General features: G+C 41.3%; 1 protein-coding gene across 2 annotated transcripts in view; it reads right to left on the bottom strand.

The window, feature by feature from the left end:
- dmxl1 (Dmx like 1) overlaps nucleotides 1-13257 on the bottom strand; it is a 41009-nt gene that overhangs the window by 21871 nt on the left and 5881 nt on the right. For both annotated transcript variants that reach the window (XM_028413150.1, XM_028413151.1), the window contains exons 6-26: nucleotides 13035-13170; nucleotides 12856-12922; nucleotides 12526-12710; nucleotides 12174-12363; nucleotides 10486-10666; nucleotides 9786-9956; nucleotides 9439-9680; nucleotides 7776-8493; nucleotides 7338-7459; nucleotides 7038-7127; nucleotides 6556-6658; nucleotides 6313-6432; nucleotides 5605-5823; nucleotides 4074-5350; nucleotides 3678-3933; nucleotides 3314-3447; nucleotides 2993-3179; nucleotides 2774-2884; nucleotides 2101-2270; nucleotides 1306-1403; nucleotides 993-1158 (exon numbers count right to left, since the gene is read on the bottom strand). In XM_028413150.1, coding sequence (XP_028268951.1) covers nucleotides 993-1158; nucleotides 1306-1403; nucleotides 2101-2270; nucleotides 2774-2884; nucleotides 2993-3179; nucleotides 3314-3447; nucleotides 3678-3933; nucleotides 4074-5350; nucleotides 5605-5823; nucleotides 6313-6432; nucleotides 6556-6658; nucleotides 7038-7127; nucleotides 7338-7459; nucleotides 7776-8493; nucleotides 9439-9680; nucleotides 9786-9956; nucleotides 10486-10666; nucleotides 12174-12363; nucleotides 12526-12710; nucleotides 12856-12922; nucleotides 13035-13170 — 4943 coding nt within the window. The remainder of the gene's footprint in view (nucleotides 1-992; nucleotides 1159-1305; nucleotides 1404-2100; nucleotides 2271-2773; nucleotides 2885-2992; nucleotides 3180-3313; nucleotides 3448-3677; nucleotides 3934-4073; nucleotides 5351-5604; nucleotides 5824-6312; nucleotides 6433-6555; nucleotides 6659-7037; nucleotides 7128-7337; nucleotides 7460-7775; nucleotides 8494-9438; nucleotides 9681-9785; nucleotides 9957-10485; nucleotides 10667-12173; nucleotides 12364-12525; nucleotides 12711-12855; nucleotides 12923-13034; nucleotides 13171-13257) is intronic.

Here is a 13257-nt window from a genome sequence, read left to right as displayed (position 1 = left end):
GGGACAACAAGAAGACACAGGCAGAAGACACACAACAGAAGACACAGGCAGACACATAATATATATTCTAGCTGCACAGCTGTCTAGTTTTTTTATTCGTTAAAAGAAAAATTAAGGAGCCAAACGCAAATAAATAAATAAATAACAGCCTGTGCTCAGAGCAAAAAAAAAATAAAAAAATAAAAAAAATCTGTGGATAGTAGAAGTCATTGCGGTTGCTCCCAACTGGCAAGGTGTGAGGTGCATTTCAATGAGACTACCTCACAGCCAGAGAGAATGAGCAAAGTCAATGATAGCCTTTCGCCTGGGTGACGCTCATTTCCATAAATTGCTCAAAGAAATTACAGTTACTCATGTGCATGAAATAATATGACTCATTGCTTTAGGGACTTTCTACACAGGAATAACCTTGACAAATAAAAGGTTAAAAAATATCAAGATGACTAGGAGCGGCCTTCTTGATATGGAGAGCTATGTTGTACATTTGTATACCTGAACATAACCCTGTGAAATGTATCTATTCATACATACCCAATCTATATTTACATGTGTGGAAACAGCTGTCATAAGGCCGTGGTTGTACTGGTTTATAAATGTAAAATGACAGCAATACCCAAGAGTCAGCAGCTAACATCAATAATTCTTCAGTGCATTGTGCTAAAAGCTTGACAAAGATACCACTGTGGGAATTTACTGAGGTGTAATAAAAAGCCTGCACACAACAGAATTTCTAGTGGGGCAGCATGTTTTTGTCAATGTGGTTTCTGTGGTTTTTATTTTATCATTAAATGCTGCCCTTGACTATGAAAAGAAGTGGAAAAGGACCAAATTACACTGTCACGGGTAGTTTGCAAAATAAAATAAGACACTTAAATTAAGTTAAACCAAAGGCAAGGTTTTCTAACATAGGATTTTCAGGCTGTGATGTGGCAGTGCTGTTGAAAGAACAAGTGCTTCTTGGAAACATTGTGTCATGTCTTTTTTCCACTTGCCTCCACAGCATCCTTAAGGGAGCCAGCTAGAAGGAAGAAGGCAGCAGAATGCTGGAACCGCTGCTTCCCCAACAGAGAAAAGGCATTTTTTAGAGCTGCTTTCCTCCATCGGTCTTCGCTGAAGTTGTTGCGGAAAAAGTCTGTCATTTTTGCATTCTTCTGAGACCTGAAGAGAATGACATTCACAACAATATCGTTGTCAGCGGGCTTCAGCAGTGTGACAGAACGACACTGTTAAAGGTGGGGGCAAATACTGTGAAGTCGATATGTGCCTTTATATTTCATATGCAAAAAGCATGGTTGTTCTGCCTACCTGTACAATCCCCAAACAACTGCCTTCTTTTTCAGTGCGAGGTAAAATATAGCTGCATCCAGAGGATCATTGTTTCTCTGAAAAGACGCCTTGGCAACCTAACAAAAAGGAAGAGAACAAACACGTTTAGCTAAAGCTTCCACCTCCATAGTCTATACAGTGTTATCTACAGAATAAGTTGTAACTCAATCTCAGCAAAACGCTACTTTCAAATGTCTGATAGAATTTCACATTTTGAAACGAGGCAATCAATATAAAGTTCACAGAGATTCCACACTAGCAGCCGACTTTCAAAGCCTTTGTGTGTAGATTTTTTTTTACAGAATCAAGAGAATCATTCTACACTATTCAGTTTGAAGAAAGGGAAGACAATTCTTTAGAGGACTGGTTCAGTCTATGTGTTGCTTAGCGACACAACCAGAGAGCAAATTAAACCTCAATTTAATCACAAAATAATAAAAATCTTACTTAAAAGCCACAAAGCCAAATTTGACTCACTTATGAGCAAAATTCAGACTATTTGGCAGCCATGTTTATACAGTGCAGAAAATGGGCAACAAAAGATGGAAACCATAGCTGAAAAAGTACTTCAGTGTGGTGAGTGTGCCAGAATTGCACCAGTTCAAAATAAGTGTAGAGAAAATGAGGTGAAAATGTAAACAAAAGAAAAAAACAATATTTTTTTTAAGTTTCTCCTAACAACACCAAATAGCAAAAATATACACCACAGAATTATACAAGTCTAGAAAATGACAAGTGAGAATGATAACTTAATACTTTCATTATTTGCCTCACCTTCTCAATGCACCGACGCAGCTTGTTGGTGCTGCGGAGCCACCAGCCCACCCCCATGGAGCGCAGCTCAGGCCAGGTGGGCTCTCCCTTCTGTAGGGAAGGCAGCATGTTCAGCAGCTCCTCCTCTGCTTCAGAGTGGAAGGCCCAGGCATAATGACATGTTGACAAGCCTGCAACACAGGAAACAATTGTTCATAGTCAAAATATCAACATATAAACTAAAGTGGCTAAATACAGGTGCAGAAACGGTTAAACATTTAAAGCCATGAGAGTCTTTTGACAGCTGTGCTGCTGCCCATTAAGGAGTTCTATGGGAGCACTTATAGATTGCTCAAAGGTAACTGCAGTAGTAGAGGATGATGAATAGACTGTGGCTTGTTCACTACTCCACTGAGGCTTTTACAGTCAAGAATTTACAACTGAGACCATCAGTAACCTGGCTTTCCTGTAGAGTTACAGCTCAGATACCTCAGAGCTATTTCTAAAGGGTCTACAGGGAGACAGCAATTATGCAGCAAGCACAAAATTTACATTAAGACCAAGGGCTTACTGTAAGTGTGCTAATTATATGGGGCATTTGGCTTATTAGTTATAAGAATTCCACCTGCTGCCTGTTCATTCCTGTCTGTTAAAAATCAAATCAAACAGTTGGAAAACTATGATGCTGCTGTACCTTGACGGAGCAGCTGCGCTCGGTGTGCTGGAGGCAGGGAGGTAGAGAGGAAGGTATGGAGTCTGACAGCCAGCAAGAACTTCAAACCACACTCATCCAGTGTCTCTCCCCCTAGTAAATGAACAACAGTCAGTTCCAAGTATTACTACATTATGTTGAATGATGGGGAGCATAACCTCTATCTTAGTTCATATTTATGGTTTTATTTCCCTGCAGTACCTTTGCTCTTGCCCTGGCTATCCTTGAGGTCAGTGCTTGTCGTAGCAATCGTGTCGGCCAGTGCCATGAGAGACATCTGCTCCATACGAGTTAATCCAGGCAAGCTGGAGTGAAGGAGGTGGCTGGACAGAACCTGGGCATGTTCTGGACCAAAGTATGTGGGGCTGTACTGGGACAGGTCGATAACCTATAGACAGGAAACAAGATTTTGACATTTAATGTACGACATTACAATTTATAAGACACTATTGGAAGCATTTTTACTGTGACCTCTATTTGTTTTTTTCTTTAATTAATAAGCACAACCCAACAGGAACTGACCTTATTCCCTGCCTCCTCTTGATCAGTGTCCAGCGGGTCATGGTCCACTATGTTGGGTGTATGAAAGAGCTCATCATAAGCATCAGTATGGCTGGAACCGTGCCCACTATCTGCACTCACACTGCCCACTTTTTCTGCAGGGAGGCAAAGGAAAAAGCTGTATTAAACCAGTGCATTTCATAAGAGACCAGAAGACAAATTCCCTCCTGCTGAGGAGACAGCGGATTAAATTAAAATATCAAAGAGCAGAATTTTTTCCTTTCACTGTATACAAGTTTGTGCTTTTGTTCTTACTTTGTACCCTCAGACACAAAATGAATCGTGAAGCAACAATGCAAAGTACATTTCTACTAAGTGTACCCACCAGTTTTTGGTGTGTCCTCATCAGCTGCCAGAAGGGCATATAGAGGCAGAGGAGGGATAGAGCTTATCTCTGTATAGTCAGTGGTGGCGTTCTCAGCTTTGCTGAACATCTTCCGGTCTGTGGCAGTGCTACCTCCTGCACTGATGGTTCGAGAGCGCAAACGTTTCTCTGGATTGGCATTACTGTCTTTAAGTGCAACTATTTCTCCAGCAATGCATTTCACCAGATGGGAAAGAATCGCTTTAGCACGGTGAACCTAGACATGTTAAGAGGAGAAAGTCAGGAAAAATAGGAACATCAGCCAGACCTCATCTAATACTAATCCTAATTAAAATGAATTAAATTGACTCCTTCTAGCTGAGGCTTAAAACTTTATTAGTAATCCATTCTGTTTACCTTCCCTAGGTCCATAAGCTCCAGCAGTTGCACAGGATGGTACTGGGGTAGAGTGGGAAAGAGTTGGTGAGATGCTTCAAAAAGCCCAGAATCTTCCATCTCTACAGGCAGGTCATAAGCTGTTCTCTTCCCACTGAGTTTCTGAGCCAGGCTCATCATCGATCTTGTCAGGGCCTTTTTGGGAGGGGCCAGTAAAGATGTGGGGGCACCGAGAAACACACACTCCTCCTGGCACTGTCTGACAGCTGAGACGATGGAGGACACACTACTGCTGATATCTGTGTCATGTGTAATTGTGACATTAGGTTTGGGGGGTAGCGGAGGCTGCCACTGAGAGTAGACGTGCATCTCACAGTCCATGCCTACAACCAAGATGCCATCTCGCACCCAGGAGAGGGAAACTGGGATAGGTAATGAGCCTTCAACAGACGAGACCAGATTGACTGATCGAAGGAGAACCAGGCGTGACAGGCTCTGGTCTCGGCTCACATCAGAAGACAGTCCCAGTTCTGGAGGCTTTCCGGCTAGACAGCCATACATATAAATCTTTGTTCCAATGCCAACAGTCAGAACATGTGATCCATCCTCTTGGGAGACCCAGTCCAAATGAACCAGACTCTTACTAGTAGAACCAAGACAATTCTCATTTGGTATTGAGAAGTCTGTGTTATTTGGAATATCGGCACTTCCAATCATGTTGCTGCTAATACCACAGTTAGCTGTGGCCTCTGTGGTGTCCAAGACTATGGTCTGCTCTAGAATCCACTGCGAACCACCAGTAGACTCACACTGGTAGATGCCAATGTGGACCAGTGGTTCTTTGGCTAGGTTAGGGCTGAGTGTAAGATTCTGGCTGTGCTGTACAGTGAGCGCTGGAGTTATGTAGGTGTAGGTGTTGGTGTTGTTGTCGTTGTAGGAGGACACATAGGGGGAAGATGCCAAGGTAGGAGGTGAAGTCAGCAGTCCATGAGGTTTCAGATGAGGTGTTGAGTTCAGAGGTGTGTTAGATGTCTGCTTGTAGGCAACGGCAATCCGTCCAGTGTGACAGCAGCTCACCTCTACTGGGCGGCCTGGCACACTTACTGCGCTGCTGTTGGGAAGCCGCTCCTCCACTAGAAGAGGCCACTCCTCCCACTGATACACCAGGTTGTCCATACTGGAGGGTTCTGTTGTGACAACGTTACACCTCCAGAAGCGCACTTTTCCATCAGAACAGGAAGTAGCTAGTAGGTAAGGCACACGACCAGCTGGCAGAGAACACGATGCACTCAAGTGACCTGCGAAGAGAAGGGCATAATGCACTGTTAGGTGATGTACACTTAATGTAAATTCCTGTCCTTGTCAGTTTCTATGTTTTATTTCAATTATTACACAAGAAGCAACAAAATATTCTTGAAAAGGTCATAATATGTTTTGATTTAATTATGTATAAAAGCATACAAGTTTCAATAAATGCTTCATCTCACAACCAAGGAATGATATCTTTTGTGGCATCATTTGTATGTGCATACATTTCCTCATTGCCTCTGACCTGCTGAGGGAGTAACACTGATGGCTTCTACCCCTGCTGGAAGAGCCATCTCCTGGCTGTACAGCCTGTGTGTGGTGAGGCTGAGGCGACAGGCGCTCTGCAGATTGGAAGTGCAGGATTTATTCTTCTGAGCAAGTGAAGAACTGAGCGTGTCAAAGATAAACTGAGACGTGTTCAGAGGAGAAGCTGAAGTGGCATCCTTCGGTGTCATGTTCTCCTCTGTAGGGACGCAAACAGAAGGAAATATTGTTGAGAAATTAGGATGTTAATTCATTTATACAATGCATACAGTGAAACCAGGAAGTGCAAGGATACTGGGGGGCCTTTTTTCAATCATCAGATACTGTTAAGTTCAAAACTCATAAACAGGAGATGATGTGTGCGGTAGAAACAGCTGTGTAAGAAGATTATGCCTCACTAGGCTTGCCAGAGATAAAAAAAAAAAATACAGACTTGGAGCATAACAAATGTGGGGTGTTTCACAGTGATAAGTGCCTCTGAGTCCGTGTGGATTGATAGAAGCGATAACATGAAAGTGAGCTATTGCTCACTAATGGACTAACTAATTTGAATTCCAGTTCTTCTTTTCTCTGGGGTGAAACTGTCCTCTAAGCTTCCATTCATTTATCTAGCTAAGGATTACACAAGATGATAGAATGCTTTTCCTGTATCCTCAGATGTAGGATCTTTGGCCTTTTAAGTACCCACCCATGGTGATGGGCCGAGCAGCAAGATGCAGATGCCACATGTGGAGGAGTGAGCGACCTGTTGGGGTTAATTCTACCACCACCAGAAAAAAACGTGCCGAGAAGGCTGGCTCACTGGAGGCTGTAGGTAAACATACAAAGATGCAGAGAATATTAATGCTGAAGACGGTGCATGTAGGTGCTTGTAAACCTTATATATCACATTTAAGCATAAAGTTGCAACAAGGGAACAAAAACTTCATACCACTGTGAGGAGAATCAGGAGTTTCCTGTGTGCTCTCAGTTCTCTCAATGCCAAGGATCAGATCCTCCTCAAAAACATGCAGGAGCTGGGTCTCCTTGCCCTGCTGCAGGGAACAAAAGCAGCTATCATCATCAAACAATAACAGGGGCAGACACTCAGGCAGTGTGCATACCGACACAGACACAGGCTGTGTTATTGTATACATATATTATTTACGTGTACCGACACAAACTACCTGAGGGGATGAGAGATTTGCTCCGAAAACATTTTTTCATTTTTTCATGGTTGGCCTGTCACAAACACCCAGAACTACGCAGAATGTTTCATGACTTAAATTGTCCAGATTTCAACAAAAGCTTTTAAAGCGTATCACACAAATGCAGAATATAATTTCAGAATATGATATGATAAAATTGTTCCTCTGAGGAATGTGAATTAAGATAAACTACATTTATATTCACTCAGGCTATATTTGTACTTACAAAGTCAGTAATGGCATCCAGCTCTATAATACACCCTGGTTTTGCTGTGGACTGCTGACTGATAATGTTGAATACCTCACCAACATATTTCTGAAAACAAAAAAAAAAACATGAAAAATATATATTATCAAGTCAGTATTTCTGAAATATTTTCCCAAAGAAACCAATTAGCTGGGAAAAAAATTTTTTTTGCTGGATTTTAACTAACCTGTATTGGGTTAGAAAATCATTGCAGTTAATCTAATTTTTCATGTCATTCAGTTGTGCTTGAAAGCATTTTATATCAGATGTATTACTTACAGATATCTCAGGATTAGAGAGCTCACTCAGAAGTTTCTTAGCTTCAATAACAGCCTGGTAGAGCCTGAGTGACCGGCCATCACTTGCCACAAAGCAGGCACTCGGAGAGTTACAGTACACACCTAATGAGGAAGAACATACGTATTACAGACAAGCTTGGTTAAAGACTACTGTAATAAAGCCACAGAATCTATGTACACATGTAAAGTGCAAGCTTGATGGATTTTATTCTAAAAAATATGTGTTTCATGTACCAGCACTAGTCTCATTTTGTTATGATTAATTGTCCTGAAAAAACAAGTTTCCTTTATATTACTCAAACCCAAAAAATGTTCAGTAAACAAAAACGCATGATGATAATGAAGTAGTACACACTACAATAGGTCATTGTTAAAGCAATAGAACAGAATAAAATACTCAGCAAAAATATTATCTCACCTAAACAGCTGCTGGGAATGAGTGTGGGAAGCCAGGCTACATTAGCAAACGCTGAAGCATGAAGGGAATTGATCCTAGCAAGTTCTGACACCCCGCCTGACAAAGACAGTGGGCCGACAGGGTCCACTCGCCACAGAATCAGCTCACTGTAGATCGCATTTGGATCCTGGGAAATGACACCGAGAGACATCCGGCTGGGTCGGGACCCATAGGGCAGAGACGTGGAATGAGAGAAACCAGAGGAGCAGGCCTCTGGAGGAGCCAGGATGCTGTCTGCCTCTGGCGTCCTCAAGGCATTGTGGTGTGAGGTGGTGAGGAGAAGAGGGAGCAATGAGTGACAGGCCAGGTCATTGAGGTGGAAGCGGTGGCCACAGTACCGTGACTTGTGAGACACGCTTAGCACAGTGGAGAAAGCAGAATCTTCTGCGAAGCTGACTGCCCACTGGTTTAGAGAGCCATCAGCATGTTTAGAAATCATGAGCACATTGGGGGTGAAAATGCTCAGTCGAAGACTACTGCTGGGTGCTGCTTTTCCTTGACCTCCATAGCTTATTAGAGCAGATTTTGCTTGAGGCAACGTACTTCCAGTCGGTCGCTGTCTGCCATGTTGGATAGCCAGATCTACGTTCTTGTTGCAGGCATACATAACGACACTGTGGCTCAGGGAAATTGCATCACCTGCAGGGAATGCTACAGGGATACGGGACACAAACGAAACCTGAGAAAGAAAGAGAGACATCATAATAAAGAAATCTAAAAAGCAACTTCAACCTCAAGCTCACAATCCTGATAGGACGCAGTCAGACAAGTAATTGTGTTTTAAGTAAGTCAACTATACGTTATGAAACAACAACAGTTGTCATGAAAATGCGCTAACAATAACACGGATTACATTTTGAAAAAGGGTAAGTTTGAAACACAGAGCCAGAATTCTACCATTAAAACTGTGAGTGACAAGTGACTTCCTAAAATTAATTCACAAAAACAGTAATAGAGACTCTAGGGTTAAAGTCTTTTCCACTTGTTCCTTCATATATATTTAAAAAAATAGAAAGAAAAAATTTAAATAATACTAATGCTAATTATAATACCAGGATCCTGTCTGTTTTAACTAATTAAAGCAGCCAGTCCAAATCAATCTGAACGTCAAGGAAACTTGAGATTCTTTAAACTGCCATGCCTGACTGACTTCCAGCTCTGCACGGTCATGCTGTTCTCATTATGTTTGCCGCTAATAGATTTGATACAGAGTCACACATAATTACAATATAATTGACTGAAAGGCTGGGTGGATTGTTATTAGAACAGCTAGACCATCATGGCTGTCAAAATTATTCACAACCTCACTGAGGTGATAAATGTGTGTTTCTTGAATTTAGGGAACACAGACGGATCGGTAGAAAGAGTGATTAAAGGCAGGTCTGCTTAATTTACAGTGCTCATTAAATCATAAAACAAAAATATAATTAATATTTGCATTATTGGTTTCCCATTATAATCATGTGCATGTCTCTACATTCCATTTTCAGCCTTTGAAGTAGGGCTGCACAAATTAGGTAAAAGAAATCAATTATGATTTGTAGACAGAGGTTAGGGGAACACATATGTTCATAAAACATGCACTGAAAATAGTTTTATGTAAACTGCTATGACAGTGACATACCTGAGCTTGCCGGAACATGCCTGGCTGATATTCATCTAACCAGTCCACATGCCAGACTAACAAAGAGCCGTCCATGGGATGAATACTGAACAGCATGTCAGCCCCTTTATTCCACTCCTCTAACAGCACATCCACCTGGTGCTCCACTGCTGCAGTGGGAAGCTTTACGGCTTCAGCTCCTTGAGGATCACTTGGCCTGCCACTGTTATCTTCTTCATCAAAGTCATCTTCAATCTCAGGCTCTGGAAAAAAAAAGAATGCAAATCATTGTTACCAAAAGGTTTGACATTTGTCATTCCAGCTTTGGATGCACACACACAAGTCAGATGAAGTGTTCATGTCTGTACCTTCATTGGAGCATTCATTCTGTTGCTGCAGACTGCCTCTGAGCAGGAAGACTTCCATAGCTAAAGTAAAATGAAGCTCTTTGTTATTGAGCCAGTGGACAGTAAACAGACTTCCAGGTTCATCGTCATCCACAGCACTTAAGGAGGAGATGGAGGGCAGTAGAGGAATGTCTATAAAAAAATAAAGTGATACACATCTTATAACATTTCAACAAAGAATAAGTAGAACTACACAACTGTAGGACAAAAACAGGTTTGCATGAATAAAAGTAGTAATTTGGTCCAAAACAAAATGGAAGCATGCAAATACAATCATACAGCAGCTCTAAGCCTCAAGGCTCCAACAACCTACAGGATTTCTTTTGAATTCAGGTCAAATTAAGCTGCCCCACAAAAACTGAGAGGAACAAAATTAAATGCTTACACTGAGCATAAAAACTCACTGGGATGCTTAAAAACAACCTCAGGCAATATACAAAATGAATCACATTTTTTGCCATAAGAAAAGAGAAGCCCTCAGGCCTCCAGCTGATTTTATTCAAGCAGAGCTAACTATCTATGCAATCTATAAGTTTTAGGAATGACTAATGTTGTTGCACTCTGGGTGTTACTAAATCTTTCCTACTGCTGTAGCTACAGATTCTTCCATATATTTAGAGAAGCTGTTTGATGCTGATGGTGATGATTGTGTGAGTGTAACCTGTGGCAGGGTTGATGCTGGCAGCGATGTGGAAGTGGCAGAGAGCGTTGGCATGGGGCATGCTAGTGCTGCTTTTCTTGTGGTTACAGTGTCGGCTCTGATGGTGAGGCAGGCCGCCAGTCAGAGAGGGCTGGGGTATATCCCGATAAAAGGAGGAGTGCCAGGATTCTTGGAAATTGAACTGTGGATAAACAAACATATTTAATGTAGTAAATTATTAAAGAATACTTCTTCCATGTTAATATTCAGTAACAAATGCTTTGTCAGATTCCGAGATCTGTTAACTTGAAAGGAAATGAAACACCACAATTTCCTCTTTTAGGCTGAGGGACTGAGAACAATGCAGATTAAACCTGCTTCCGAACAATGTGAATTAATCAACTTAACTAACAAGGCTCCACTATTCTCCTCCCTGCTCGTGTTGAGCTGCTTAGCGTGGTGAACAGGTTTTTCCTTTTGGGATGTTACTTATAATGTATTGTTACATACACCAATGCACCATACATGTGGGTACAAGGCAGATACACATACTTTTAAATGGTAAGCAGAGAAATGGAAATATGATTGCCACCTCCAGCAAACAGCATCCTTATCGAGAAAAACTGGGCCTAATTAAGTTCATTGAAATTGCAAGTAATTCTGTACTCCAAATTCTCCTGGAGGCACTGTACTAAATTTAGGTGTAAAATAGGGCTCTCTTGGTACTGTCCATCTATTCAGTTTTGGAGAGAGAATTACCTCAGACTTAACACTGCCTGGCTCCTCCAGCACAGCCTGTAATTTTTGATGAATAATTCCACACAGGTACTCTTACAGACTCTCCTCAAGGCACCGTGGAGGCATTTGCATACCTCTTTCTCCTATAATCTAATGTGCCCTGAGCCCTGTAAGTGCCAGTGAGACCCATAACCATTTAAATGTTCAAACTGAAATGGATGTTAGAATTGTTTCTGAGACCTACACTGATTATGGATGTCAGCAACAACCAAGGTCACTTACGACAGACGACACCATTGTTACAAGCAAAAGAACAGCTTGTAACAAAAAGCAGAAGAAAAGCATCAAAAGCAATAATTAGAGAGTGTTGCACAGATTACAGAAACAAGACAGTATTTTCACTGATGTTTGACTAAAGACCTACAAAGATTCAAAAACCCTCCTTATGCCTGAGAACATGATTTCTTTCCTTTAAACTCCTCTCGGCATGTGTTGTTTTCTGCTTCTTTAGTGTTGTTTCATAATTTCCTAGTCTGCATTTGCTCCTTTCCTCCTCATCTCTGCAGTCCCCTGAGCATGACGCAAAAAAGAAAATACAATACTCTGGCTCTCATTCCAGGGCAAATGGGGAAAACAAGGATCTCATCATTTACATCATTTAATTTCTGCCACAAAAGTAAATTATAGCCATTTCACACACACTTTTTACACTGTACATTCAAAATTGAGGATGTATATGAAACAGCTTTACAAAACATGCACAACAAAAGCAAGTTTTTAGTGCTTTAAGATACTGTCGCAAAAATATGGCAACAATATTTAAGTGAGAGTTAAGAAAGTTGTCCTAAAGGAATATTCTGTACCATATCAATGGTCATTTTAAGGAAAACTAAAAAACTCCAATTGCAGGACTGCTATATTAGCCACCACTCATTTCAACAAGCATTACCAATATCATCAGAGGCACTTACTTCTTGTGTCTTCCCATTGCAGCCATTTTTCTTAGAGGGTGTAGCACATTTGAGTGCTTCATTGTATTGACCAAACATGTGGTTGTTATAGTGACCGAAGAGGAGGCTGTCACCTGGCAACAGGGTCTCTGCCCACAGCCGACACACGCTGTCCTTACAGCAGGTGAGAAGAACATTACACACTGCACCTCTGATCAGAAAGAAAGGGAAAAACACAGCACAATGTTTTATTAATGCTGATAATAGAATACATTATGCAACCAAGGGATATGGTTAAAAGATAAACATGTGTTCACTTTGTGCTTCTTGTATTTCTTTTAGTCAACAGATGAGATGCTAACAATGTCCATACCGTGGCATGTACTTGCTCGTCTTCCTCCATGAGAAACCAGTGACGGAGCGAGGATGGGCCAGGTAGACAAAGGAGAAGGTCAAGTCTCCCTGGACACTCACAGTGGGTTCTGGAGGTGTGAAGAGTCTGGAAACACTAGACTTCCATTTACTGGTGCTGTACCAGACCTTTACCAGACAGTCATCCTGACAGGGATATAATTAGTGTTATGTTGGATTGCTATTAAGTTAACTTAAAATAGTGTTTGGCCATGTAAATAAATGATGGAAAAACTAACATGACTTGCACACACTTGATTGCATTAAAATCCATATTGGTTTAGCAACTTACCTGTCCGGCAGTAGCAAAGAATTCCCCATCAGGAGAAAACTTCATTAAATTGACTGGAGATGCAGTCCTGCAGACAAAAACAAATAAATTACAATTACATGTATATAAGGTATCTCTGTATATAAGGCCATCTGCAGTGGATACTGTTGAAATTAATAAAACCACTTCTCAGTTCTTACTTGCTCTGCCAGATGCACCTCCAAGCAGAACGAGAGTCTCTCATGTTCATTTCTGTCTGCTTTCCCTCTTCTTCACCTTTTTCTCCATCATTAGACCACAGCTGGAGGCTACTAGAGCCTGTTAGGAGGGTACTGCCTGGATTTACAAAAATATAATCGAATATTCATTTAACTAAACTGATTTTGCAAGATACATTCATAGACATGATTTAGAGTACCTTAA

This window comes from Parambassis ranga, chromosome 9 (genome assembly GCF_900634625.1).
Source record: "Parambassis ranga chromosome 9, fParRan2.1, whole genome shotgun sequence".
Taxonomy (NCBI): Eukaryota; Metazoa; Chordata; class Actinopteri; family Ambassidae; genus Parambassis; species Parambassis ranga.
Note: the sequence above shows the minus strand (reverse complement) of the source record. Positions and strands in the feature narration are given on the sequence as shown.